General features: G+C 47.9%; 1 protein-coding gene across 1 annotated transcript; it reads left to right on the top strand.

The window, feature by feature from the left end:
* Positions 1 to 88: 88 nt before the first annotated feature.
* Positions 89 to 27351, top strand: hacd2 (3-hydroxyacyl-CoA dehydratase 2). The gene is made up of 7 exons (XM_070875265.1): positions 89 to 288; positions 8413 to 8530; positions 12465 to 12483; positions 15891 to 15979; positions 19122 to 19243; positions 25074 to 25252; positions 27236 to 27351. The coding sequence occupies exons 1-7, from the start codon at positions 161 to 163 to the stop codon at positions 27316 to 27318; spliced, it is 738 nt and encodes a 245-aa protein (XP_070731366.1). The 5' UTR covers positions 89 to 160; the 3' UTR covers positions 27319 to 27351.
* The last annotated feature ends 484 nt before the right edge of the window (positions 27352 to 27835 follow it).

Genomic DNA, 27835 nt, shown 5'->3' with positions numbered 1-27835 from the left:
CAGCAGCGGGGATGCGAGAAGTGCGAGGAGGTGTAATTCTCCGTCAGCCCAGATAGGGGGCAGCAACGAGCTCACGCGCGCATGCGCGGTGAGGCCGGGGTCGGCGGGCGGGCAGGCAGGAGGCGGAGCCAGAGCTCAGTGTCGAGCTCGGCTGATCACCATGGCGGCGGCGGGCAGCGGGCTGGAGCAGAAACGCGGGAGCAGCGATGGGGCGCAGAGGAGAAGAGGAGGCCCGGGGCCCATCGCCACCGCCTACATGGTCATTTACAACGTGGTGATGACGGCTGGGTGAGCGCTCGCACCGTGGGTCAGGCCGCTCAGCGCAGGGACCGTCCGCAAATCGCCAGCTCTCTTGGCAAGCGCACAAAGGCCATCCCGCCCTTTTGCGTCCCTTTAAATAACATCGTGAGCGTGCAGGGGGGCGCATATTGTAAAAAGAACGATTACAAGTGTAAAAAACTGCATTCCACTTGACCCCTTCCTTATTCTCCACTCTTGCAGGAATGGCTGCTATTTATGGATGGTCCCTAACTGAATGCCAGTGCTTGGTACAGTTGCATTGGGAGCAGGAAGCTGCTTACTGGCTAGATTATTTTTTATTGGTAGGGGAAACATATGAAATGCAGCAAAGTCCATTGCAATTAGAAGGTGGACTACTTCCCCCTCCCTCCAATCCACATAAACCAGGCTTGCATTATTGGGCTAAATGTTTTTACTATTGAGGAAGTGTGAATTTTATGTGGTGAATGTCATTATAGGGTTGCAATGGACTTTGCTCTGCATATGTGCACCCACCGTGTTGTGAAACAAAACCAACTTTGTTCCCCATGTAGCTCCTACTCTTCAAGACTGCAAGCCGATGAACTGCTGTGTAAGTAAGGCCACTGTTGCCGGATGGTACAGGGGTGAGCTGAACTGAGTTGGCAGGCTTTGACGCGGAGGAGAGCGATGTCAAGCTGGGGCCTTGGTACATATTTATATTGACAGACGGAGAGAATGCACTTATCTCCAACTGGCAGATATCTGAGAGTAGGTTGACTGTCTGTCCTTCCATTGAAAGAACAGATAAAATCAATTGCATTGTTACAGGGTTCTCCCCTGCGCTCTATGTCGAAAAGCAACATTTTTATTTTCCTGGGAGGGAAGGAATAGTAATGTTCGATATTATCAAAAGATTTCTTGCCATTTATAGCTCTTTCAGTTGCAGCTTCTGTACAAAATACAATTACTTGTAATTATATGGTTGTCGTGTGAGAGAACATCTCGGAGCGCTTCACAAAGTGAACACTGAACAGTAAGGGGGCAGGAGGGGGCACAGTAAATGCACAAGGCTTTTGAAGGCAGTTAAAAGAACAAAACAAAAGACTTGCATGATATTTCTTATGTTCTTGTGACATTAGGACCTCCCAAAGTGCTTTACAGCTAATGAAGCAGTTTTGAAGTGTAGTCACTTATAATAAATGTAGGAAACGTGGCAGCCAATTCAGCAAAGCAAGTTCCAACAAACGGCAACAAGTTAATGACCAGATTGTCTGTTTTAGTGATGTTGATTGAGGGATAAATATCGGCCATTACACCGGGGAAAAAGAAAGACTTGCATTTATATAGCACCTTCTATGAAGACTAGACCATGTAATGTGCATTATATTATTCTGCTGCTATGCTGGAGCCATGTTTAAGTTCACGTGTCCCTTTTAAGGCTATAGACTAATTGCTGTAAACCTCAAGGTCAGTTCGAGACCAATTAAATAAGACTTGGATTTATATAGCGCCTTTCACGACCACCGGACTCTCAAAAGTGCTTTACAGCCAATGAAGTGCTTCTTGGGAGTGTAGCTAATGTTGTATTGCCACTGTTGAGGAAAGGTTGTAGGTTGGTGTAAGTTCTCAGCTCCAGATCAGAAAGCGACAGCACAAAATGGCTCGCCTATCTTTTTCTTTAAATTTCTCTGACACTCTGCAGTGCAACAGCGCTGGAAAGCACAGATAGCGGGACAAGAAGTAATCCCTTGGCACTTTCCCTAAATAGAAACTTTTGTGAGGACACTGTAGATCAGGTCAGTGATACTGGAAGAAATGCAGAGCGTAATTTAGTCTGAATCCCAGGCCAATTTAACACACAAGAAATCCACCATCCATCACAAAGCACACCAGCTTCTCTTTAATCATGAAATGCCTTTAATCAGTCCCAGCAAAGAACATCAATTAAGCATGCTGGCAGGCATACAATTTCTAAAATAAAACCAGAAAAACCCTCCAGATTTGAGCCGCACAGGTCAGCGAGCTCCTAAGAAAGAACTTGCATTTTTATAGCGCCTTTCACAGCTTCAGGACGTCCCAAAGCGCTTTACGAGCAATTAAAGACTTTTGAAGTCAACGCGGCAGCTAATTTGTGCACTGCAAGATCCTACAATCGGCAGTGTGATGAATGACCAGATAATCTGTTTTATAGTGATGTTAGTTGAGGGATACATATTGGCCAGGACACTGGGAGATAAACCTTCAATTCTTCCAAATAGTGCCAGGGGATCTGTTGCGTCCATCTAAGGGGGCAGACGGGGCCTCGGTTTAACGTCTCATCCAAAAGAACAGTACATCTGACGGTGCAGCATTCCCTCAGCACTGCACTGGAGTGCCAGCCTTGATGTTTATGCTAAAGTTTCTGGAGTGGGACTTGAACCCACAACTTTCTGACTCGGAGGCGAGGGTGCTACCCACTGAGCCACAGCTGCCTCCCAGGTTCTGTGCTGTGTTAGCTGCATCTCACTTCAATTCAGAGAGTTCTTGCTGTTGGATTTTCCAGCACCACCCTCCTCCCGACCACATCAGAACTGGACACGGCTGTGAAGTCGTCCACAGTCAAATAGCTGGCTAATATCCACTGTGTGCCGACGTAAAGAATGGCAACTCGAGCAAGTTCCAGAGGAAAGCCGTTACTCTGGGAGAGGGGAAGGCAGAACATCAGGGGAAAGTAGGTAGGCTTTCTAAACCTACCTTGTGGTCTCTTAAATATACGCACTGCTTGTCTGACATCCAATACTGGATGAACAGAAATTTTCTCCAATTAAATATTGGAAAGACCGAAGCCATTGTCTTTCGGCCCCACCACAAACTCCATTCCCTAGCCACCGACTCCATCTCTCTCCCGAGCATCTGACTGAGGCTGAACCAGACTGTTCGCAACCTCGGCGTCATACGAGCTTCTGACCACATATCCGCGGCATAACTAAGACCGCCTATTTCCACATCCGTAACATCGCCAGTCTCCACCCCTGCCTCAGCTCGTATGCTGCTGAAACCCTCATCCATGCCTTTGTTACCTCTAGATTGGATTACTCCAACGCACTCCAGGCTGACCTCCCACATTCTACCCTACATAAACTTGAGGTCATCTAAAATTCAGTTGCCCGTGTCCTAACTCTCAAGTCCCGCTCACCCATCAGCCCTGTGCTCGCCAACCTACATTGGCTTCCGATTAAGCAACGCCTCGATTTCAAAATTCTCATCTTTGTTTTCAAACCCCTCCATGACCTCGCCCCTCCCTATCTCTGTAATCTCCTTCAGCCTCACAACCCCCCCCCCCTCTCTCTTTCCCCCCCGCCGAGATATCTGCGCTCCTCTAATTCTGCCCACTTCAGCATCCTTGATTATAATCGCTCAACCATTGGTGGCCTGGTTTGAAGGGCATGGGATGGCCTGAAGACCAAGGGGCTTGGGACAATGCAGAGGGCATAAAGCGAATTTGGATTGATGAGCGGCAGCAAATCGAAGTCTGAATCCCTGGTCTGTAGGAATTATTAATGACTGCAGCTCATCCATCAGCCTGGACTTGAACAGAAAGAAGATTCTGCCTTGTGAGAAAGTGTCCTGTCGATTTAAAAGTGGGTTAAAATTAGAAAACGCTGACCTACATTGGCTCCTGGTCTGACAACGGCTCAATTTTAAAATGCTCATCCTTGTTTTCAAATCTCTCCATGGCCTCGCCCCTCCCTATCTCTGTAATCACCTCCAATCCTCCGAGATCTCTGCACTCCTCCAATTCTGGCCTCTTGCCCATCTCCGATTTTAATCGCTCCACCATCGGTGGCCGTGCCTTCAGCTGCCTCGGCACTAAACTCTGGAATTCCCTCCCTAAACCTCTCCCCCCTCTTTACTTCTCTTTCTCTACCTCTGTAACCAAGCTTTTGCTCACCTGTCCTGATGTCTCCTTACTTGGCTCGGTGTTAACTTGTGTCCGATTACGCTCCTGTGAAACGCCTTGGGGACGTTTTACTACATTAAAGGCGCTATACAAATGCAAGTTGCTGTTGAGATACCAGTGATTAAAGGTCACGAGCGTGTCGCTCCCGCCCCTCTGTTCGACAATGCTGACTCTTTTGTGTTCGAGTCCATTTTGCAATGTTAAAGGTCAGCCGTAATCTCAACAACATGGAGCTCTATTCGCTCACCGACCGGTCGGTGTTCCTTCCCATGCATGAGACACCAGTTTGGAGGTTTAATACTCACCACAGGCAGCAAGTCGCCCTTCACAATCACCTGAGACCCCAAGCGTCAAACGTAAGCTCATCTAAAGCTCTGCTGCCTAACTCGCACTAAGTCCTGCTCACTGACCTACATTTGCTCCCAGTGCACTGCCTAAACCTCTCCGCATCTCTCTCCTCCTTTAAGACCCTCCTTAAAACCTACCTTTTTGACCACCGTCCTAATATCTCTCGTCCTTAGGCTCGGCATCAATTTTAAAAGAAAAGAAAGACTTATATTTATATAGCGCCTTTCATGACCACCCGATGTCTCCCAGCGCTTTACAGCCAATGAAGTACTTTTGAAGTGTAATCGCTGTTTTAATGTGGGAAACGCGGCAGCCAATTTGCGCACAAGCAAGCTCCCACAAACAGCGATGTGACAATGACCAGATAATCTTTTTTTTGTTATGTTGATTGAAGGATAAATATTGGCCAGGATACCGGGGATAACTCCCCTGCTCTTCTTCGAAATAGTGCCATGGAATATTTGATGTCCACCTGGGAGAGCAGACAGGGCCATGGTTTAACATCTCATCTGAAAGACGGCACCTCCGACAGTGCGGCACTCCCTCAGCACTGCACTGGGAGTGTCAGCCTAGACTTTGTTGTGCTCATGTCCCATAGACTGATAACGCTCCTGTGAAGTGACTTGGGACCTTTCATTACGTTAAAGGTCACTTTTTAAAAAGGGAGGGAGAGAGAAAGCGGGTAATTATAGACCGGTTAGCCTGACATCAGTAGTGGGGAAAATGTTGGAATCAATTATTAAGGATGAAATAGTAGCGCATTTGGAAAGCAGTGACAGGATCGGTCCAAGTCAGCATGGATTTATGAAGGGGAAATCATGCTTGACAAATCTTCTGGAATTTTTTGAGGATGTAACTAGTAGAGTGGACAAGGGAGAACCAGTGGATGTGGTGTATTTGGACTTTCAAAAGGCTTTTGACAAGGTCCCACACAAGAGATTGGTGTGCAAAATTAAAGCACATGGTATTGGGGGTAATATACTGACGTGGATAGAGAACTGGTTGGCAGACAGGAAGCAGAGTCGGGAGAAACGGTCCTTTTCAGAATGGCAGGCAGTGACTAGTGGAGTGCCGCAGGGCTCAGTGCTGGGATCCCAGCTCTTTACAATATACATGAATGATTTAGATGAAGGAATTGAGTGTAATATCTCCAAGTTTGCAGATGACACGAAACTGGGTGGCAGTGTGAGCCGTGAGGGGGACGCTAAGAGGCTGCAGGGTGACTTGGACAGGTTAGGTGAGTGGGCAAATGCATGGCAGATGCAGTATAATGTGGATAAATGTGAGGTTATCCGCTTTGGGGGCAAAAACGCGAAGACAGAATATTATCTGAATCACAACAGATTAGGAAAAGGGGAGGTGCAACAAGACCTGGGTGTCATGATTCATCAGTCATTGAAAGTTGGCATGCAGGTACAGCAGGCGGTGAAGAAGGCAAATGGTATGTTGGCCTTCATAGCTAGGGGATTTGAGTATAGGAGCAGGGAGGTCTTACTGCAGTTGTACAGGGCCTTAGTGAAGCCTCACCTGGAATATTGTGTTCAGTTTTGGTCTCCTAATCTGAGGAAGGACGTTCTTGCTATTGAGGGAGTGCAGCGAAGGTTCACCAGACTGATTCCCGGGATGGCTGGACTGACATATGAGGAGAGACTAGATCAACTGGGACTTTATACACTGGAGTTTAGAAGGATGAGAGGGGATCGCATAGAAACGTATAAGATTCTGACGGGTCGGGACAGGTTAGATGCGGGTAAATGTTCCCGATGTTGAAGTCCAGAACCAGAGGACACAGTCTTAGGATAAAGGGTAAGCCATTTAGGACTGAGTTGAGGAGAAACTTCTTCACTCAGAGAGTTGTTAACCTGTGGAATTCCCTGCCGCAGAGAGTTGTTGATGCCAGCTCATTGGATATATTCAAGAGGGAGTTAGATATGGCCCTTATGGCTCAGGGGATCAAGGGGTATGGAGAGAAAGCAGGAAAGGGGTACTGAGGGAATGATCAGCCATGATATTGAATGGTGGTGCAGGCCCGAAGGGCCTACTCCTGCACCTATTTTCTATGTAAAGGTGCTGTATTACTGCAAGTTGTTGGTCGTGAAAATGGTTGCAACATAGAAACATAGAAAATAGAAGCAGTAGTAGGCCATTCGGCCCTTCGAGCCTGCACCGCCATTCAATATGATCATAGCTGATCCTCTATCTCAACACCATATTCCTGCTTTTTCCCCATAGCCATTGATGCCTTTTGTTTCTAGAAATCTATCTGTCTCACATCTTAAATATATTCACTGACTTGGGTCTCCACAGCCTTCTGTGGTAGAGAATTCCACTGGTTCACCACCCTCTGAGTGAAAAAATTTCTCCTCAACTCGGCATTAAACTGTTGGAATTGTGTCGAGAGGAGCTATAGGTGGTGTGGGTAACGGAAATGTCACACTGCGCCAGTAGGAGGTGCTGTTCTGAGGCTGGACCTAAGGCACGTTGAGGTGGAATAGAGGCGAGCTTGATTCTGCTGTTAACTGCTCGGGTTCCCCAGTGCTGCCACTGAGCGAATGGTGTTGCAATACAGCGTCTGCTTAATAGAGAGGCCTGAGGGGTGGCCTGATCGAGGTCCTCCAAAATTGTGCAAGGGTTTGATGGAGCAGACAGAGAGAAGAGAGGATGTTTCCACTTGTGGGAGAGACCAAAACATCATCCATTCCAATAGGGAATTCAGGAGAAACTTCTTTACCCAGCGAGTGGTTAGAGTATGGAATTCGCTACCACAAGGAAATTTGAAGTGAATAGCCTGAATCCATTTAAGGAGAAGCAAGGTAAGTACATGAGGGAGAAAGGAATCGAAGGTTATGTTGATGGGGTGAGATGAAGTAGGGTGGGAGGAGACTCGTGTGGAGCATAAACACAAAGCTGTTTTATAAATACGTTCAGAGCAAGAGGATACCTAAGAAAGAATAAGGCCGATGAGAGACCATAAAGATAATCTGTGTGTGGAGGCGGAAGACGTGGGTATGGTTTTTAAATACTTTGCGCCTGTTACACAGAAGAGAGGGATGATTCAGATGTTGCAATCAGGGAGGAGGAGTGTAAAATATTAGAAGAAATAAACATAGTTAGAGAGGAAGTATTAAGGGGTTTAGCAGCTTTGAAAGTGGATAAATCCCCAAGCCCGAATGAAATGTATCCCTGGCTGTTAAGGGAAGCAAGAGAGGAAATAGCAGAGGCTCTGAACATCATTTTCCAATCCTCTCTGGCTACAGGTGTGATGCGAGAGGACTGGAGGACTGCTAACATTATACCGTTGTTTAAAAAGGGAGAAAACAGGGAAGTGAAGCTGAGTCCATGATATTCTGAGGGGGTTTGACAGGGTAGATGCTGAGAGAGTGTTTCCCCTCGTGGGGGAATCTAGAACTAGGGGGCATAGTCTCAGAATAAGGGGCCGCCCATTTAAAATGGAGACGAGGAATAATTTCTTCTCTGAGAGTCGTGAATTTTTGGAATTCTGCTCCCCAGAGAGCTGTGGCGGCTGGGTCGTTTAATATATTTAAGGTGGAGATAGATAGATTTTTGAACGATAAGGGAGTCAAGGGTTATGGGGAGCGGGTAGGGAATTGGAGCCGAGTCCATGATCAGATCAGCCATGATTTACTGAATGGCGGAGCGGGCTCGAGGGGCCGTATGGCCTACTCCTGCTCCTATTTCTTAAAGGGATAGACCGAGTAATTACAGGCCAGTCAGTGGTGGGAAAATTATTCTATGATTCCAGAAGCACCTGCACAGACCAGTTGGGCCAAATGGCCTGTTTCTGTGCTGTAAAATTTGACGTATTTCTCTGTAATAAATGCTCTGTTGTTTTCACCTTCCAGGTGGCTAGTCATAGCGGTGGGTCTGATTCGAGCTGGCCTGGCGAAGGGCACTTACCACGGGCTCTATTATTCCATCGAGAAGCCGCTGAAGTTCTTCCAGACGGGCGCATTGCTGGAGGTGGGTGGTGCAGACGGCCCTTTGTAATCGGGCCAGTCCTCGCTGGTCGCTGGTCACTGCTCCGGCCGCACACTCCTTATCTCACCAACACGGTTGCAACATTTATTTTACTTGGCTCCCGACAACTGCAGACTTTGCAACTCGGGTAAGCAGTGGTCACGCCACTGATAATGATGGCACAGCCTGTCGCCCCCCCCCCCCCCCACCCCCCCGTAAGGGGAGCTGCCCCATTACAGCCACGTCAGTGGTGTTGTATCTGGCTATCTTGGAACTTTCAGGGTTCATGTAACCAGTGTTCCCTCAAATTCTTTTTGTTCATAGAATCATAGAAATTTACAGCACGGAAGGAGGCCATTTCGGCCCATCGTGTCTGCGCCGGCCGACACAGCTATCTAGCCTAATCTCACTTTCCAGCTCTCGGTCCACAGCCCTGTAGGTTACGGCACTTCAAGTGCACATCCAAATAATTTTTAAATGTGGTGAGGGTTCCTGCCTCTGCCACCCTTTCAGACAGTGAGTTCCAGACCCCCACCACCTTCTGGCTGAAGAAATTTCCCCTCAAATCCCCTCTAAACCAATTGCTTTAAATCTATGCCCCCCTGGATGTTGATCCCTCTGCTAAGGGAAATAGGTCTGTCCTATCCACTCTATCCAGGTCCCTCATAATTTTATACACCTCAATAGGTCTCCCCTCAGCCAGAAAACAAACCCAGCCTATGCAATCTTTCCTCAAAGCTAAAATTCTCCAGTCCAGGCAACATCCTCGTAAATCTCCTCTGTATCCTCACAAGTGCAATATCATCTTTCCTGTAATGTAGTGACCAGAACTGCACGCAGTACTCTAGCTGTGGCCTAATTAGTGTTTAAGCATAACCTCCCTGCTCTTGTATTCTATGCATCGGCTAATAAAGACAAGTATTCCACATGTCTTCTTAACCACCTTGTCTACTTGGCCTGCTACCTCCTGGGATCTGTGGCGTTGCCCAAGACTCGCTATAGGTTTGTAGACAGTTTACTCAGTGGATATTTAGTCACTGTAGTCGCAACAATTTGGTATTGAAAGAATGTTGTTGACAAATGTTACATTTAAGCCAAATCAACTTTATTTCTCAAAGTAGAATTAAAGTACAAACAATGTATAAAATAGCACATCAGCCTCACTACTTGTGCTCGTACTACCCGTTAACGGAGGTGATCAATCTCCACCACTGGTGTCCTGCTTTAAGCTCCTAGCTTAAGGTCTGGCTTCTTTCAAGGGTGGTTCCTAGGTTCTCGCTGCCTAGGTGGTGTTTCCCCTCCTGGTTTATACTATTCATTAATCTGTCCCATCTCTTTGATTACACATTTGTCTGCGCCCCGATGATTAGTTTATAATCGTTTCTGGCTGAGGAAGGATTGACTAAACTTCAGTTTCAATTGGTAATTCATTTCTATATTCAAGGCACCTTAACCTTACTCTCGGGTCTTCCCATCTTATGTTGCCATTGCCTGCATATTTCTACAGTGGACATGCACTCCAAGGTCCCTTTGTTCCTCTATTGTTGGGCCACATTGCCCCTTTAATGGGCTGTGTGGCCCAATCAAAGTTCCGAGCAGGCGCGGTTTATCCATTTGAAAGTCGGTGAGCCGGCTGTGCGGGGCCTCCAGAGTGCGGCCACTCAGCTTAAAGAGAACATTGTGTAATGTTTCTGTCCCTCATCAGGTGGCACAAGAACTCTCAGTTGCTCATATTTCACAGTGGTTGTTCTCCGTTATTTAATCTCAAACCAAAATGTACCTTTCGCTAGCAAGTACTGGAGCTGCTAGTACGTGCTTGCCACAAACTGCGATCCCTAGCCACTGACTCCATCCCTTTCCCTAGCATCTGTCTGAGGCTGAACCACACTGTTTTGCAACCTAGGTGTCATAGTTGACCCCGAAATGAGCTTCCAGCCACATATCCGCGGCATAACTAAGACCACCTATTTCCATCCTCGTAACATTGCCCGTCTCTGCCCCTGCCTCAACACATAAGAACATAAGAACATAAGAACATAAGAACATAAGAACATAAGAACATAAGAACATAAGAACATAAGAACATAAGAACATAAGAATTAGGAACAGGAGCAGGCCATCCAGCCCCTCGAGCCTGCTCCGCCATTCAACAAGGTCATGGCTGATCTGGCCGTGGACTCAGCTCCACTTACCTGCCCGCTCCCCATAACGCTTAATTCCCTTCTTGGTTAAAATCTATCTATCTGTGACTTGAATACATTCAATGAGCTAGCCTCAACTGCTTCCTTGGGCAGAGAATTCCACAGATTCACAACCCTCTGGGAGAAGAAATTCCTTCTCAACTCGGTTTTAAATTGGCTCCCCCGTATTTTGAGGCTGTGCCCCCTAGTTCTAGTCTCCCCGACCAGTGGAAACAACCTCTCTGCCTCTATCTTGTCTATCCCTTTCATTATTTTAAATGTTTCTATAAGATCACCCCTCATCCTTCTGAACTCCAACGAGTAAAGACCCAGTCTACTCAACCTATCATCATAAGGTAACCCCCTCATCTCCGGAATCAGCCTAGTGAATCGTCTCTGTACCCCCTCCAAAGCTAGTATATCCTTCCTTAAGTAAGGTGACCAAACTGCTGAAACCCTCATCCATGCTTTTGTTAATCTAGACTTGACTATTCTAATGCACTTCTGGCTGGCCTCTCACATTCTACCCTACGTAAACTTAAGGTCACCCAAAACTTGGCTGCCCCGTGTCCTAACTTGCACCAAGTCCCGCTCTCCCATCACCCCCTGTGCTCCCCGACCTACATTGCTCTTGGTTAAGCAACGCCTCGATTTCAAAATTCTTATTCTTTACAAATCCCTCCATGGCCTCGCCCCTCCCTCTCTGTAATCTCCTTCAGCCCTATAACCCCCTGAGATATCTGCGCTCCTCTAATTTTGCCCTCTTGAACATCCCTGATTATAATCGGTCAACCATCGGCGGCCTTGCCTTCCGTTGCCTGGGCCCCAAGCTCTGGAACTCCCTAAATCTCTCCGTCTCTCTACATCTCTCTCCTTTAAGACGCTCCTTAAAATCTATCTCGTTAACAAAGCTTTTTGGTCATTTCTTCTTGTGTGGCTCGGAGTCAAATTTATTTGTTTTGTCTTATAACACTGCTGTTATAAATTGGGATGTTTTATTACGTTAAAGGCGCTATATAAATACAAGTTGCTGGTTAGAGGGAGTTGGCTGTATTAGTGCTGCGACGCGGGTGATGGGGAGGCTTGTTGGATGGTGCTCGAGGTGAGACTAGCTGTTTGCTGCTGGCACTAACTGGCGAGTACGATCAGTGTGAATTGTTAGGACTGTGGGGAAGCCTGGCCATGTAATGTTCCTGGGGTTACTGGCTGTGGAAGGGATTGGGCGAGTATTGTTGCCAATCTCTGTGTTTCGAGGCGAATTCCATCGGAATTATATTTGCTGGATTGTGCAAGTAACGTAAGGAATGTCCCCTTGAACCTGCTTTAGTAATCAGTGGTAAAAGAAGAACAGACTTGTAATTGTGTGAGTGATTTAGCGAATGGGATTTTGTTTGGAATGGGACTGCGGTGTGAGTGATTTAGTGAATGAGATTTTGCGATGAAAGTGATCTAGCGAATGGGACTGCGGTGTGAGTGATTTAGTGAATGGGATTTTGCGGTGTGAATGATTTAGCGAATGGGATTTTGTTTTGGAATGGGACTGTGGTGTAAGCGATTTAGTGAATGAGATTTTGTGATGAAAGTGATCTAGCGAATGGGACTGTGGTGTGAGTGATTTAGTGAATGGGATTTTTTGGGACCTCGGGGTAAAGCAGCTGAACTCTTGCAGTCCTGTACGTTCCATAACTCAGTTTATCATAATGGGTAAAGCAGTTGTGAGCGCGCTGTTAAATATTTGTCTCTTCTGTTTCTTCCAGATCCTTCATTGTGCTGTAGGTATGTATGCACCTCTATTCCCCAAGAACAAGGTAACCATTTCATTGCGATTCTTGTATGTAGCTGGCACTTTCTGCAAGTGTCGCACTTCCTGTAAACTTTCCCTCTCGCACGTTGATAACACCCTTATTATAAAAGTGTGTACCTCCAGCTCGCAGTGAGATATGCATAGCGTGATCTGCTCTACATTTTTTAAAAAACGACTGCACTTCAAAAAGCACTTCATTGGCTGTAAGGCACTTTGTGTAAGGCTTCGTATAAATGCAAGTCTTTTTACTTTCACATGCAAGATGCTCTGATGGCTTACAGGAGGGAGTGATTGGCTTTGCTGTACTCAAGAGGATTTCCAAGGCCGGGACCCTTAAACTTTCAACAGTTTGGATTATTGTTAAACGGCTGGGTTATGCTAACGTACAGCTAGACATTAGGCAGTGTTGGGTGGGTACACCCTAGATATAGGAGGGTCAGATCCAATGTCCCCTCTAAGCTGCGCGGCTGCGCAGTAACGGGAAAGGACACGCGCAGGCCGCTCGCCGGCTTCTCCATTGTAAACGCCGCGCATTGCGTGAGATTTAAAGGGACCGCGCACTAAAAGAAACATGCCGCGCAGAACAAAGCACAGACGTCTTTCGGATGGGATGTTAAACCGAGGCCCCATCTGCTCTCTCAAATGGACTTAAAAGATAAAATGGCACTATTTGAAGAAGAGCAGGGGAGGTATCCTGCTATTATTTATCCCTCAATCTGCAATATGCCGATTCAATCATTTTAAAGGCGTGCTCTCAGGGGAAGGGAGAAAGGAGCTGGCACTGCATGGTACAGTGGGTTCACTCGCAAGCCTGTCGCCAAATGTGCCCTTTCATTTTTTTTCCGGGTGCACGGCCCATTCAAATTTTCCCGCATGCGGGATTTTACCATTCGAAAGCCGGTGAGCCGGCTGTACGGGACCTCCAGGCACGGGACCTGCTCGGCCGCGCAGCTTAAAGGGAACATGGATTTCACCCTCGAGCTGGCTTTCAAACCGTCTTAACGAGATGCAAAGGCTGCCTCTCGAGTTTTTGTTGGCGGAATGAGTTTTGGGTTGTCTCGACCGCGGGGGCACTGACGCGCGAATCGCCGCGGGTTTCCACGCTCGCTGAGAGGCTGCAGGGGCAGCTCGTGCAGGAAGCGTAAGATGACACTCGGGCAGCAGTGTGTGAAGTTGGGGGGCTGAGCTACATTGTTGGGGAAGAGTGGAGGAGGTTTGATCCTGTAATCTGGCTTTGATGTACCTGACCTGGGAGCAGATGATGCTGACACTAAGAACGTAAGAAATAGGCGCAAGAGTAGGCCATACGGCCCCTCGAGCCTGCTCCGCCATTAAATACGATCATGGCTGATCTGATCATGAACTCGGGTCCACTTCCCTGCCCGCTCCCCATAACCCCTTATTCCCTTATCGGTTAAGAAACTGTCTATTTCACTCTTAAATTTATTCAATGTCCCAGCTTCCACAGCTCTCTGAGGCAGCGAATTCCATAGATTTACAACCCTCTGAGAGAAGAAATTCTTCCTCATCTCAGTTTTAAATGGGCGGCCCCTTATTCTAAGATCATGCCCCCTAGTTCTAGTCTCCCCTATCAGTGGAAACATCCTCTCTGCATCCACCTTGTCAAGCCCCCTCATAATCTTATATGTTTCGATAAGATCACCTCTCATTCTTCTGAATTCCAATGAGTAGAGGTCCAACCTACTCAACCTTTCCTCATAAGTCAACCCCCTCATCTCCGGAATTAACCTAGTGAATCTTCTCTGAACTGCCTCCAAAGCAAGTATATCCTTGCATAAATATGGAAACCAAAACTGCACACAGTATTCCAGGTGTGGCCTCACCAATGCCCTGTATAACTATCAAGATTTTCCTGCTTTTATACTCCATCCCCTTTGCAATAAAGGCCAAGATTCCATTTGCCTTCCTGATCACTTGCTGTACCTGCATACAACAAGTGATTTCATGCACCAGGACCCCCAGGTCTCGCTGTACTGCAGCACTTTGCAATTTTTCTCCATTTAAATAATAACTTGCTCTTCAATTTTTTCTGCCAAAGTGCATGACCTCACACTTTCCAACATTATACTTCCATCTGCCAAATTTTTTGCCCACTCACTTAGCCTGTCTATGTCCTTTTGCAGGTTTTTTATGTCCTCCTTACACATTGCTTTTCCTCCCATCTTTGTATCGTCAGCAAACTTAGCTACATTACACTCAGTCCCTTCTTCCAAGTTGTTAATATAGATTGTAAATAGTTGAGGTCCCAGCACTGATCCCTGCTAACAGTGGAAACTGCTTAATTCCCTGCATTGACATCTCGCACTGTGACGAATGGTAGAATTCACGAAAACAAGAAACGTTTGGGAGAAGCATCACAATTAACACGCCCAGTCGCTGTTAGTTCCATCCATCATTGTGAGTTCGTCGCATTTAAATTCTTCTTGCTTTTTATTCTTGTGTCAGGATTCGCAATCCTGAACTACTCAGTTTCAAAGCCTCAGAAATATCATGGGATGTCTTGATACTCTCGGCCCCTGCTCCCCTGGGTCTCAACACCAAACCAGTGTGGAATTAAGTGTGCAATTGCACTACAGTTGTTGTGTCAGTGGTGGCTGTAGTGCAAGTGGTGTGTGAAACTGGAATAAAACGGCGAGAGTCTCGCTCCACTTCAGCTCGCAGACGAGTCTGACCCTCGCACCCAATGTACGACCCAGCTCCACTTTAGTGTCTATATGCAGCTGAAGCTGTTTCTTACCAATGATAAGCACATAGTGTGAATGCGTTTTAAACATTTTGTTGGACCAGTTACGCTCCTTGATTCTTGTAGGCCTGTCAAACGAAATAGTATTTTTTGTTTTTTAATAACTTATTTGGAGGCATAATTGTATTATAGAATCATACAGCACAGAGGAGGCCATTCAGCCCATCATGCCCATGCTGGCTCTTTGAAAGAGCTCTCCAATTGGTCGCACTCCCCCTGTTCTTTCCATGAGTCTGGAAAATTTTCTTTTTCAAGTATTTATCCAATTCCCTTTTGAAAGTTGCAATTGAATCTCCTTCCACTGCCCTTTCAGGCAGCCTCTTGAAGTGGCCAACTTGAATGGGAACGATGAGACAACTTTGTGTGTCATTCGGAGTAAATCATAGCACCATTGACGGCCGTGCCTTTAGCTGCCGAGGCCCTAAACATCTTCGCCTCTCTCCTTTTAAGTCTTTCCTTAAAACCTACCTCTTTCACCAAACTTTTGGCTGTCTGCCCTCGTATCTCCGTACATGGCTCTGTCAAATTTTGTTTGATAACGCTCCTGTGAAATTCCTTGAGATGTTTTACCACGTTAAAGGCGCTATGCAAATGCAAGTTGCTGTTGTTTCACAGGAATCGTTCCATCCTCCGTGGTCCTGACTGGGTTCCAGGTGATGTCGCGGGTGTTCTTGACCTGGGCAGTTACGCACAGCGTGAAACAGGTAAGGGAGGCATGAGGGGGAAAGTCCAGCACTGTAATCGTATCAGCGCGTGTTTCAGTCACCCTCCCACTCGTAATGAGGGATACGCCTCCACCCTGTTCCTTGACTCCTTCCTGGGCGAGGAAGTTACCCGGTACCTCATTCAAGTGGCCACCCTTAACAGGTGGGCACACCTTGTGCCGGCAGCCTATTCCACCATGGAAGCAACCCTGCACCGACGACCCCGGTGCAAGCACTTTCCAATGGCCGAGGTGGATGTGTTGCTTGATCATCGAATGTTGCAGCACAGACAGAGGCTCTTTGGTAGAGCTCTCCAATTAACCCCACTCCTCTACCCTTTCTCCATTGTGTCAGCTGTGGCTCAGTGGGTAGCACTCTCGCCTCTGAGTCAGAAGGTTGTGGGTTCAAGTCCCACTCCAGGAACTTCAGCACAAACAAATCTAGGCTGACACTCCACTGCAATACTGAGGGAGTGCTGCACTGTTGAAGGTGCCGTCTTTTGGGCCAAGGCCCCGTCTGCTCTCTCAAGTGGATGTAAAAAAATCCCACGGCACTATTTCGAAGAAGAGCGGGGGAGTTATCCCTGGTGTCCTGGGCCAATATTTCATCATCATAGGCAGTCCTTCGGAATCGAGGAAGACTTGTTTCCACTATTTTATCCCTCAATATTTATCCCTCAGTCAACACAACAAAAAAAACAAATTATCTGGTCATTATCACATCGCTGTTTGTGGGAGTTTGCTGTGCGCAAATTGGCTGCCGCGTTTCCAACATTACAACAGTGACTACACTTCAAAAGTACTTAATTGGCTGCAAACTGCTTTGAGATGTCTGGTGGTCGTGAAAAGCGTTATATAAATGCAAGTCTTTCTTTCATGGCTCTGTAAAGTTTTTTCCTTTAAGTATTCAATTCTCTTCTGAATGTTGCTATTGAATCTGCTGATAGTGATTAGTAGTGTCGGACTTGGCCAAATACCCCTACCATTCCCCCACACCCCACCCCACCCCATGCCTTGTCATGGCCCGAGGGTATTGAAGTCTGTTGCAACGTCCCTACTGGTTTCCCAGTTAACAGGTCAGGTCCTGACCTCAGATGCTTCCTGGCTTGGATTGGACGGGACAGGTTAGATGCAGGAAGAATGTTCCCGATGTTGGGGAAGTCCAGAACCAGGGGTCACAGTCTAAGGACAAGGGGTAAGCCATCTCGGACTGAGATGAGGAGAAACTTCTTCACTCAGAGAATTGTGAACCTGTGGAATTCTCTACCACAGAGAGTTGTTGAGACCAAGTTCGTTGGATATATTCAAAAGGGAGTTAGATGAGGCCCTTACGGCTTAAGGGATCAAGGGGTATGGAGAGAAAGCAGGAATGGGGTACTGAAGTTGCATGATCAGCCATGATCATATTGAATGGTGGTGCAGGCTCGAAGGGCCGAATGGCCTACTCCTGCACTATTTTCTATGTTTCGATGTATGACTCAGTTGACGTGAGGCAGTGCGTTCACCAGCCTTGTCATCAAACTGCAGGAGCTGTTTAAAAGCGTTAACAAGATGCATCTCTGGTTGGAAGTGCTGTTGTGCGCTAAAACAAATTAATTGGTGTTGGGACTCAGGATGTGTATGACGCTGGCAATGGTACATTTATTGAGGTGTCAGCTGTGGCTCGGTGGGTAGCACCCTCTCCTCTGAGTCAGAAGGTTGTGGGTTCAAGTCCCACTGCCGAGACTTGAGCACGAAAATCTAGGCTGACACTCCAGTGCAGTGCTGAGGGAGCGCTGCACTGTCGGAGGTGCCGTCTTTCGGATGAGACGTTAAACTGAGGCCCCACCTGCGCGCTCAGGTGGACGTAAAAGATCCCATGGCACTATTTCGAAGAAGAGCAGGGGGAGTTATCCCCGGTGTCCCTGGGCCAATATTTATCCCTCAATCAACATAACAAAAACAGATTAACTGATCATTATCACATTGCTGTTTGTGGGAGCTTGCTGTGCGCAAATTGGCTGTTGCATATCCTACGTTATAACAGTGACTGTACTTTAAAAAAGACTTAATTATCTGTAAAGTGATTTGGATGTTGAGGTTGCTAAAGGGCCTCTATAAATGCAAGTCGTCCTACTTTAATTCCCAGCGTGGCTTGAATTGCGAGGTAACCGTTTATTACAGGACTGGCAGGTTCTCTTGCCTGGAGGACATTAGTGAACCAATTGTGTTTTCATTTGACAATCTTGGTCGCTTTCATTTCCCCCAGAATTCAGTTGCACAACTTGCCACAGTGAGATTTGAACTCCGAATTCTGAGGGGTTTTGATAGAGTAGATCAGGAGAAAGTCTTTCCACAGGCAGGAGGGTTGGTCCGCCACAGTTCGCAGATTTAAGGTCATTGTCAAAAGAACCAGAGAAGAGATGAGGACATTTTTTTTTTTACACACAGCGGAGCAGATTCAGTGGTAACTTTCAAAAGTGAATTGAATAAATACTTGAAAAGGAAACATTTGTAGGGCTTTGGGGGGTGGGGGGGGTGGGCCTAACTGAATAGCTCTTTCAAAGAGCTGGCACAGGGACCCCGGACTGAATAGTCTCCTTCTGTGCTGCACGATTCCATGAATTGCAAGGCCAGCACTGTACTACTGTGGCATCATCATCATAGGCAGTCCCTCGGAATCGAGGAAGACTTGCTTCCACTCTTAATGAGTCCTTAGGCGGCTGAACAGTCCAATACGAGAACCACAGTCCCTGTCACAGGTGGGACAGGTAGTCGTTGAGGGAAGGGGTGGGTGGGGAGTCTGGTTTGCTGCACGCTCCTTCCGCTGCCTGCGCTTGGTTTCTGCACGCTCTCGGCGATGAGACTCGAGGTGCTCAGCGCCCTCCCGGATGCTCTTCCTCCACTTAGGGCGGTCTTTGGCCAGGGACTCCCAGGTGTCAGTGGGGATGTTGCACTTTATCAAGGGAGGCTTTGAGGGTGTCCTTGAAACATTTCCTCTGCCCACCTTTGGCTCCATGATCTTACTGAATGTCGGAGCAGGCTCAAGGGGCCAAATGGCCTACTCCTGCTCCCTGTTTCTTCTGTCTTACGTTGTGCGAGGATGCCAGTGAACCTCGGTGAGTGTCGGTGCTGCTGCTGTTTTTGTCTCGCTCTCTTTTCAGGTACAGAACGAGGACAGCGTGCTCCTGTTCGTCGCCGCGTGGACACTGACTGAAATCGTGCGTTACTCCTTTTATACCTTCAGCCTCCTGAACCACCTGCCCTACCTGATCAAATGGGCCAGGTAACGTCCCGCCGAAGAGCGATCCTGCCTCGGTTTAATGCTTCCTGTATTGCGATGTAACGTGGCGCCCATGGCAGAACTCGATGGGCACAGTAACATAGATGAGGAACACCCTGCTTACAAATTCCAAAGCGTACAAGCGAGCAGGTGACCAGCCTGTGGATTGTAAGCCGCAAGTTAATGACAGCAAGTGAAAGCTGCCAGGTTTTTTTTGAGCTTTTCTACATTCTCTTCGACGACTCTATCACCAGCCCTCCCAGTGAGCAAGGCACCGAGCCAGGAAGATCCCATAACGGAGTCTTGCTGTGCACTGAATTGGTGCTACAATTGGGGGGGGAGTGGGGGGCAATCCATCAGTACGCACTCCTCGCCCTCTATCCTCGCGCTCTATATATACACACACACACACACCGAATCACTGTCCAATGACCTCTTTTGGGTGGCGACAGGCTTGGCCCAGGCTGTGACGCCCTCTTGAGTCGAATAGCCCACTGACTGTTGAGGGGCTCACGCACCAGGAATGGCTACTTTGTTGGCAGCGCTGGAAGCAAGCAAAAAATCGCTGACGCACGCGTGAAGATCACATTAACTGGAGCTTATCAGAGGTTTTTTTTTTAAACAAGTGCGTATTTACTCCAAGTTTGCCTTTTTACTCTACATTTGTGCCGTGTATTTGGGGTTGAAACAGAGGACCGGAACTCGGATAGGGGGAAATTTGAAAGATTCGGTGGATGGGCATCTGTGCCAATTCTCCGAGCCGCCCCCACCCCCCCCACCTTAATAACTCTGACTGACAGATGTAACACCCGCGACAACAACACTAAAGTAAAATACCGCGGACGCTGGAATCTGAAATAAACACCGAAAATGCTGGAAATCTCAGCGGGTCAGGCAGCATCTGTGGAGAGAGAAACAGAGTTAATGTTTCGGGTCTGTGACCCTTTATCAGAACTGGCGAATGTTCGAAATGAACAGATTCTTAAGGAGCACTGAAAGTGGGGGTGGGGCGGGGGGGGGGAGGGGGGGGGAGAACAAAAGGGAAGGCCTGTGATAGGGTGGAAGGCAGGAGAGATTAGAGAGACAAACGGGGATGATGGGCTGACTTGAGATGGTAATGGCAGAAGTTAGAAAAAGATTAGGGTGTGAATGGCGGAATAATTACCAGTTGCCATGGGATACAGAGATTAAAAAATATATAAGATCGGGGAGTGGGTTAAAAAAAAGGAGGAAAGGGAGCCAAATACGGGCAGAGGTCAAGGTCTGAATCTGTTGAACTCAATGTTGAGTACAGAAGGCTGTAATGTGCCTAAACAAAAGATGAGGTGCTGTTCCTCGAGCTTGTGTTGAGCTTCGTTGGAACAGTGCAGGGGGCTGAGGTCAGAGTGGGAGTAGAGTGGAGAATTAAAGTGACAGGCGACTGGAAGCTCAGGGTCACCCTTGCGGACTGAACGGATGTAACACCCGTCACTGCCCCACCTCGTGTCTTTTTTATTCCGTCTAGTAAAATTGCTGCCTTCTGTGGCAACGACAGGAACTGCTGAAAGGTCACAGGCCTGCCAGCCAATGTTCCCATTAGTAGGCCCCAACAGCAGGGCGCTCACCGGTTTTACCAAGGAACCAACCGTGCGCGTGCGGGAAATCAAATGGGCCGCGCAGCCAGTAGACGGGCGCCCGAGCACCCAAAACAAAAACAAAAAATGACAGGGTACGTTGCTGCCAGCAGCTGACACAAGAGACGGGGTTAACATCCTGGGAGCAGACCCCTTGCCAATGAAGGGTCTCCACCTGCTGTGTCGCCCTGGGTTTTTGTTTCTTTCTTTACATGTTGGCGACCTGCAGCCTATTTCCAAGCATTCGGAGATTGGCTTTCTTCTCTTTGTCTTTGCAGCTCTCTGTAACTTGTTTAGAAAAAGTGGTGGGGTGGGAAATGCCCCCCACCCTCCAACCCCAACTGGATATAACCCACTCCCCCGTCTGCAAGAGATAGTGTAAGACGGGAGTTATTTTCATGTACGTGTGTGTGTATGTGTGTGTGTGTGTGTGTGTGTGTGTGTGGAGACAAGTGCTGTCGTTTTGTCTTCTGACCATTTGCCACCCGTCTGTGTGTTGACTGAGGAATGTTGAAATAACCGGAGCCGTTGACCGCATTCCTTTACTCACATGGCTGCAGTTTAACAGTAACTGCTGGGTGAGCGTTCTTATTGTCCGTGTGCTTTGTAAGGGGTTGGGGGTGAGGGTGTGGGAGGTGGGGTATTCAACCCTTGTCATTTCCCTCCAAGTCGCTGCACTTCAGAGTAATTCATTGCATGCAAAGTGCTTGACATAGAATTCACAGCACGGAAACAGGCCATTCGGCCCAACTGGTCTGTGCCGGTGTTTATGCTCCACACAAACCCCCTCCCTCTGTACTTCATCTCACCCTCTCAGCAAATCCCTCTATTCCTTTCTCCCTCGTGAGTTTATCGGGCCTCCCCTTGAATGCTTTGATGCTATTCGCCTCAACCTCTGCCTGTGGTAGCCACTCTAACTACTCTTGGCTAAAGTTTATCCTGAAATCCCTATTGGCTCTGTTAATGACTATAATTATTTTATGGCTCCTAGTTTTGTTTCCATTTCCCCCCTCCCCCACAAGTGGAAACATTTTCTCCACTTCTGCTTCTACCAAGATGGAGTTTGAAAACGGGATCCTGATGGAATGAGATGCCATTTTCCACGACGCTAAGAATCCCTGTTAAAAAGGGTTGCCGATGGCAGTGAGGGAAGTGGATACAATTCGCCCATTCACCATGAGGGAGTGCTACTTTCAGTCTGGCGAAGCCCTCGGGTTGAGCAAGTTTGTCCACTGACTACCTTAGAAGGACATGTTGATGGGGTTAGATGAACAGGGGTAGGAAGGGGCTCGTGTGGAGCGTAAAGCTGGTGGGCCGAATGGCCTGTTTCTGTGCTGTAAATATTTTGTAAGGTATCAGCTCCCAGGCTGTCGCTACCCACTAGTTCCAAAACCTAAAACCGTACAGGAACATAGAAAGACTTGCATGTCTGCAACACCTTTCACAACCTCAGGACGTCCGAAAGCACGTTGCAGCCAATGAAGTATTTTTAAAGCGTAGTCACTGTTGTCATAAAATCATAGAAATTTACAGCACAGAAAAAGGCCATTCGGCCCATCGTGTCCGTGCCGGCCGACCAAGAGCTATCCAGCCTAATCTCACTTTCCAGCTCTTGGCCCGTAACCCCATACGTTACGACACTTTAAGTGCACATCCAAGTGCTTTTTAAATGTGAGGGTTTAGAAACATAGAAAATAGGTGCAGGAGTAGGCCTTTCGGCCCTTCGAGCCTGCACCACCATTCAATATGATCATGGCAGATCATGCAACTTCAGTACCCCATTCCTGCTTTCTCTCTATACCCCTTGATCCCTTTAGCCGTAAGGGTCACCACATTTAACTCCCTTTTGAATATATCAAACAAACTGGCCTCAGCAACTTGAGGTTGAATTTCTGCCTCTCCCGCCCTTTCAGGCAGTGAGTTTCAGACTCCCCAGCACACTCCAGGTGAATAAAGTTCTCCTCAACTCCCCTCTAATCCTTCAACCAATTACTTTAAATCTATGCTCCCTGGTTATTGCACTCTCTTACTAGTGGAAATAGATCCTTCCTATCCACTGTAATATAGGAAACGCAGCAGATAATTTGCGAACAGCAAGCTCCCACGATAATGGCCAGATCAAGGTTTTTTTAGTGATACTGATTGAGGGATAAATATTGGCCAGGACACCGGGGAGAACTCCCCTGCTCTTTGAAATAGTGCCATGGGATCTTGCCACGTGTACCTGAGAGAGCAGATAGGAGGCCCTCCCCCACACACAAATAATGCAGACATTTTTGCATTCGTACTAGTGACTTTCACCCCATTAAGTGTGCAAACTTCTCTGAGGATTTGATACAACCCTTTATCTTCCTTTCCCGCCCACCCAGCAGCTCGCCCCAGGGAATTGAAACAACTAATTTTGCCTCGGAATCCTAGTTCGCATTCTTCAACTGTAATCCGGTGGTAGGCCAGGTATGGGGTGCAGTCTCTCCATTGCGTTAAGCTGCAGACGCAACTATTTCCTCGCCCGAGTGTACTGGCTGCCTTGTAGTTTGTGTGTTGCTCCGAGGGAACCCTGACCCGCATGCTGCGGCCCTAACTCTGGGAGTGGGGTGAGTGTATGTGGATCCTAGCCCCGGGAATGTGATGATGTGTGTGGATCCTAACCCTGGAATGGGACGGATTGTGTGCAAATCCTCACCCTGGGAATGTGATGGATTGTGTGGATCCTAACCCTGAGAATGGGATGCAGTGTGTGTGGATCCTAACCCTGGGAATGGGACGGATTGTGTGCAAATCCTCACCCTGGGAATGTGATGGATTGTGTGGATCCTAACCCTGGGAATGGGATGCAGTGTGTGTGGATCCTAACCCTGGGAATGGAATGCAGTGTGTGCGGATCCTAACCCTGGGAATGGGATGTAGTGTTTGTGTTGACCCTAACCCTGGGAATGGGATGCCGAGTGTGTGGATCCTAACCCTGGGAATGGGATGCAGTATGTGAGGATCCTAACCCTGGGAATGGGATGCAGTGTGTGTGGAATGTAACACTGGGAATGGGATGCAGTGTGTGAGGATCCTAACCCTGGGAATGGGATGCAGTGTGTGAGGATCCTAACCCTGGGAATGGGATGCAGTGTGTGTGGAATGTAATCCTGGGAATGGGATGCAGTGTGTGTGGATCCTAACCTTGGGAATGGGATGCAGTATGTGTGTGGATCCTAACCCTGGGAATGGGATGCAGTGTGTGTTGACACTAACCCTGGGACTGGGATGTAGTTGTGTGTTGTCCCTAACCCTGGGAATGGGATGCAGTGTGTGTGTTGTCCCTAACCCTGGGAATGGGATGCAGTGTGTGTGTGGATCCTAACCCTGGGAATGGGCTGCAGTGTGTGTTGACCCTAACCCTGGGAATGGGATGCAGTGTGTGTTGACCCTAACCCTGGGAATGGGATGCAGTGTGTGTTGACCCTAACCCTGGGAATGGGATGCAGTGTGTGTTGACCCTAACCCTGGGAATGGGATGCAGTGTGTGTTGACCCTAACCCTGGGAATGGGATGTAGTGTGTGTTGACCCTAACCCTGGGAATGGGATGCAGTGTGTGTTGTCCCTAACCCTGGGAATGGGATGTAGTGTGTGTTGACCCTAACCCTGGGAATGGGATGCAGTGTGTGTTGACCCTAACCCTGGGAATGGGATGCAGTGTGTGTTGACCCTAACCCTGGGAATGGGATGCAGTGTGTGTGTGGATCCTAACCCTGGGAATGGGATGCAGTGTGTGTTGACCCTAACCCTGGGAATGGGATGCAGTGTGTATTGACCCTAACCCTGGGAATGGGATGTAGTGTGTGTTGACCCTAACCCTGGGAATGGGATGCAGTGTGTGTTGACCCTAACCCTGGGAATGGGATGCAGTGTGTGTTGACCCTAACCCTGGGAATGGGATGCAGTGTGTGTTGACCCTAACCCTGGGAATGGGATGCAGTGTGTGTGTGGATCCTAACCCTGGGAATGGGATGCAGTGTGTGTTGACCCTAACCCTGGGAATGGGATGCAGTGTGTGTGTGGATCCTAACCCTGGGAATGGGATGCAGTGTGTGTTGACCCTAACCCTGGGAATGGGATGCAGTGTGTGTGTGTGTGCAGACCCTAATCCAGAAATGGTGGGAATGAGGAGTATGAGAAATTTGCAATTGAAGGCTGTGACCTAAAGCTCTCCGGTTCCCGCCCCGCCTAGGTACACGCTGTTTATCATACTGTATCCCATGGGCGTCACGGGGGAGCTGCTGACCATATACGCAGCCCTGCCTCACGTTCGGAAGACGGGCTTGTATTCGGTGACCCTGCCAAACAAATACAACATCTCCTTCGACTATTACACAATTCTGATCCTGGTCATGATTTCCTACATTCCACGTAAGTATACCTGCTGTTCAGTGTCGGGGTTTAAAATGGCTGAGCATCCATTAGGCTGAATATAGTAGAATTGCCAACTGGTTTCATAGAATGCCACAGCACAGAAGGAGGCCATTCGGCCCATCGTGCCTGTGCCAGCTCTTTGGGAAAAACTATCCAATTAGTCTCACTCCCCTGCTCTTTCCTCATAGCCCTGCACATTTTTCTCAAAGTAAAAGAGAAGAAAGACTTAATAAAATCATAGAAATTTACAGCACGGAAGGAGGCCATTTCGGCCCAGCATGTCCACACCGGCCGACCAAGAGCTATCCAGCCTAATCTCACATTCCAGCTCTTGGTCCGTAGCCCTGTAGGTTACGGCACTTTAAGTGCACATCCAAGTATTTTTTAAATGTGGTGAGGGTTTCTGCCTCTACCACCCTTTCAGGCAGTGAGTTCCAGACCCCCACCACCCTCTGGGTGAAGGAATTTCCCCCCTCAAACTTCTACCAATTACTTTAAATCTATGTCCCCTGGTTGTTGACCACTCTGCCAAGGGAAACAGGTCCTTCCTATCCACTCTATCCAGGTTCCTCATAATTTTATACACCTCAATAAGATCTTCCTTCAGCCTCCTCTGTTCTAAAGAAAACAACTTGATCCACAGATCCCTGAAGGTAGCAGGCCAAGTAGATAAGGTGGTTAAGAAGGCATATGGAATACTTGCATTTATTAGTCGAGGCATGGAATACAAGAGCAAGGAGGTTATGTTTAAACTGTATAAAACACTGGTTAAGCTGCAGCTGGAGTACTGTGTGCAGTTCTGGTCACTGCATTGCAGGAAGGACATGATTGCACTGGAAAGGATGCAGAGGAAATTTACAGGAATGTTGCCCGGACTGGAGAATTTTGGCTATAAGGAAAGATTGGAGATGCTGGGTCTGTTTTCTTTGGAACAGAGGAGGCTGAGAGGAGACCTGATTGAGGTGTATAAAATTATTAGGTGCCTGGTTAAAGTGGATAGGAAGGTCCTGTTTTTCTTGGCAGAGGGGTCAACAACCAGGGGACATAGATTTATAGTAATTGGGGGAAGTTTAGAGGAGATATGAGGGGAAATTTCTTCATCCAGAGGGTATTGGGGGTCTGGAACTCACTGCCTGAAAGGGTGGTAGAGGCAGAAACCCTCACCACATTTTTAAAATCACTTGGATGTGCACTTGAAGTGCCGTAACCTACAGGGCTATGGACCTAGAGCTGGAAAGTGGGATTAGGCTGGATGGCTCTTGGTCGGCCAGCGCGGACATGATGGGCCAAAATGACCTCCCGTGCTGTAACTTTCTATGAACCCAGCCTATCCAATCTTTCCTCATCGCCAAAATTCTCCAGTCCAGATTTTTCTGATGGCCGTAAATTTATACCTTCAAGGGATGAAGGCCCAAAGTTCTGTGGGGGTAGGGGAAGGAAAAAAGCCAAAATAAAATAGTGTATGTTTGGAGTATTTTAAGAAACTTTCCTGAAAATGTTGTCTTCCCTCCTTAAGGTTGAGTAGGTTGGGCCTCTACTCATTGGAATTCAGAAGAATGAGAGGTGATCTTAGTGAAATTTATAAGATTATGAGGAGGCTCGACAAGGTGGATGTAGAGAGGATGTTTCCATTGATAGGGGCGACTAGAACTAGGGGGCATAACCTTAGAATAAGGGGCCGCCCATTTAAATCTGAGATGAGGAGGAATTTTTTCTCTCTGAAGATTGTAAATCTGTGGAATTCGCTGCCTCAGAGAGCTGTGGAAGCTGGGACATTGAATGGATTTAAGACAGAAATAGACAGTTTCCTAATCGATAAGGGATTGTGGGGAGCGGGCAGGGAAGTGGAGCTGAGTCCATGATCGGATCAGCCATGACCGTATTAAATGGCGGAGCAGGCTCAAGGGGCCAAATGGCCTACTCCTGCTTCTATTTCTTATGTTATATTAATCCACTCACAACTCAACCTTTCTGAATCAGTGTTTCCACAGCTGTATTTCCACATGCTGCGCCAGAGGAGGAAGGTCCTGACCACCGCAGAACCGAGCAAGAAGAGCGAGTAGCCTTGCCCCCTCCATGGCGGGTGGAGTGTGTGGGTGGGGTGGGGGGGGGGGGGCGCGGGATGGGGGGAAACGGCATGGAAGAGCACCTCAAATCAAGATGATCTGCGTTTCCACTGGATTATTGTGCTGCTGTCCGATGAGCTGAGCCACTGCGATTTCCACGGTTTGTCGTGGCTGCTTCGCGACTAGTGCTCGCCACTCAATGGGGCAGTGTTCCTTACGTTGGGCGGCTGAAAACAGGGGCTCTCCCAAAGTATGAGTTTTGGTTGTGTTCAGAGAAGGGAGGGTGGCGCAAAGGGGGAAACTTTAGTTTCTGAGAGTCATTAAGAGCCCGAGTTCCATGTGTCGCCCTCATCACTTGCATGACTTTCCCCATTGAGCTCCATTGAATGGCAGAGACCCTTTATTCCCAGAGCCAGAAGGGGAGGGAGGCCGCTCCATGCATTTCACTACAAGTGGGGATCCATCAGCAACTCGTGAGACCCATTAAAAGTCTGGGGGCCGGATTTTCAGTTTT

The sequence above is a fragment of the Pristiophorus japonicus genome, chromosome 3 (genome assembly GCF_044704955.1).
Source record: "Pristiophorus japonicus isolate sPriJap1 chromosome 3, sPriJap1.hap1, whole genome shotgun sequence".
Taxonomy (NCBI): Eukaryota; Metazoa; Chordata; class Chondrichthyes; family Pristiophoridae; genus Pristiophorus; species Pristiophorus japonicus.
Note: the sequence above shows the minus strand (reverse complement) of the source record. Positions and strands in the feature narration are given on the sequence as shown.

Excerpts from the sequence above, each read along its gene's own strand:
- hacd2 (XM_070875265.1), top strand. The coding sequence starts at position 161 with ATGGCGGCGGCGGGCAGCGGGCTGGAGCAGAAACGCGGGAGCAGCGAT. Across the intron at positions 15,980-19,121 it reads TTACGCACAGCGTGAAACAG|GTACAGAACGAGGACAGCGT; the intron begins GTAAGGGAGGCA and ends CTCTCTTTTCAG. Across the intron at positions 25,253-27,235 it reads CATGATTTCCTACATTCCAC|TGTTTCCACAGCTGTATTTC; the intron begins GTAAGTATACCT and ends TTTCTGAATCAG.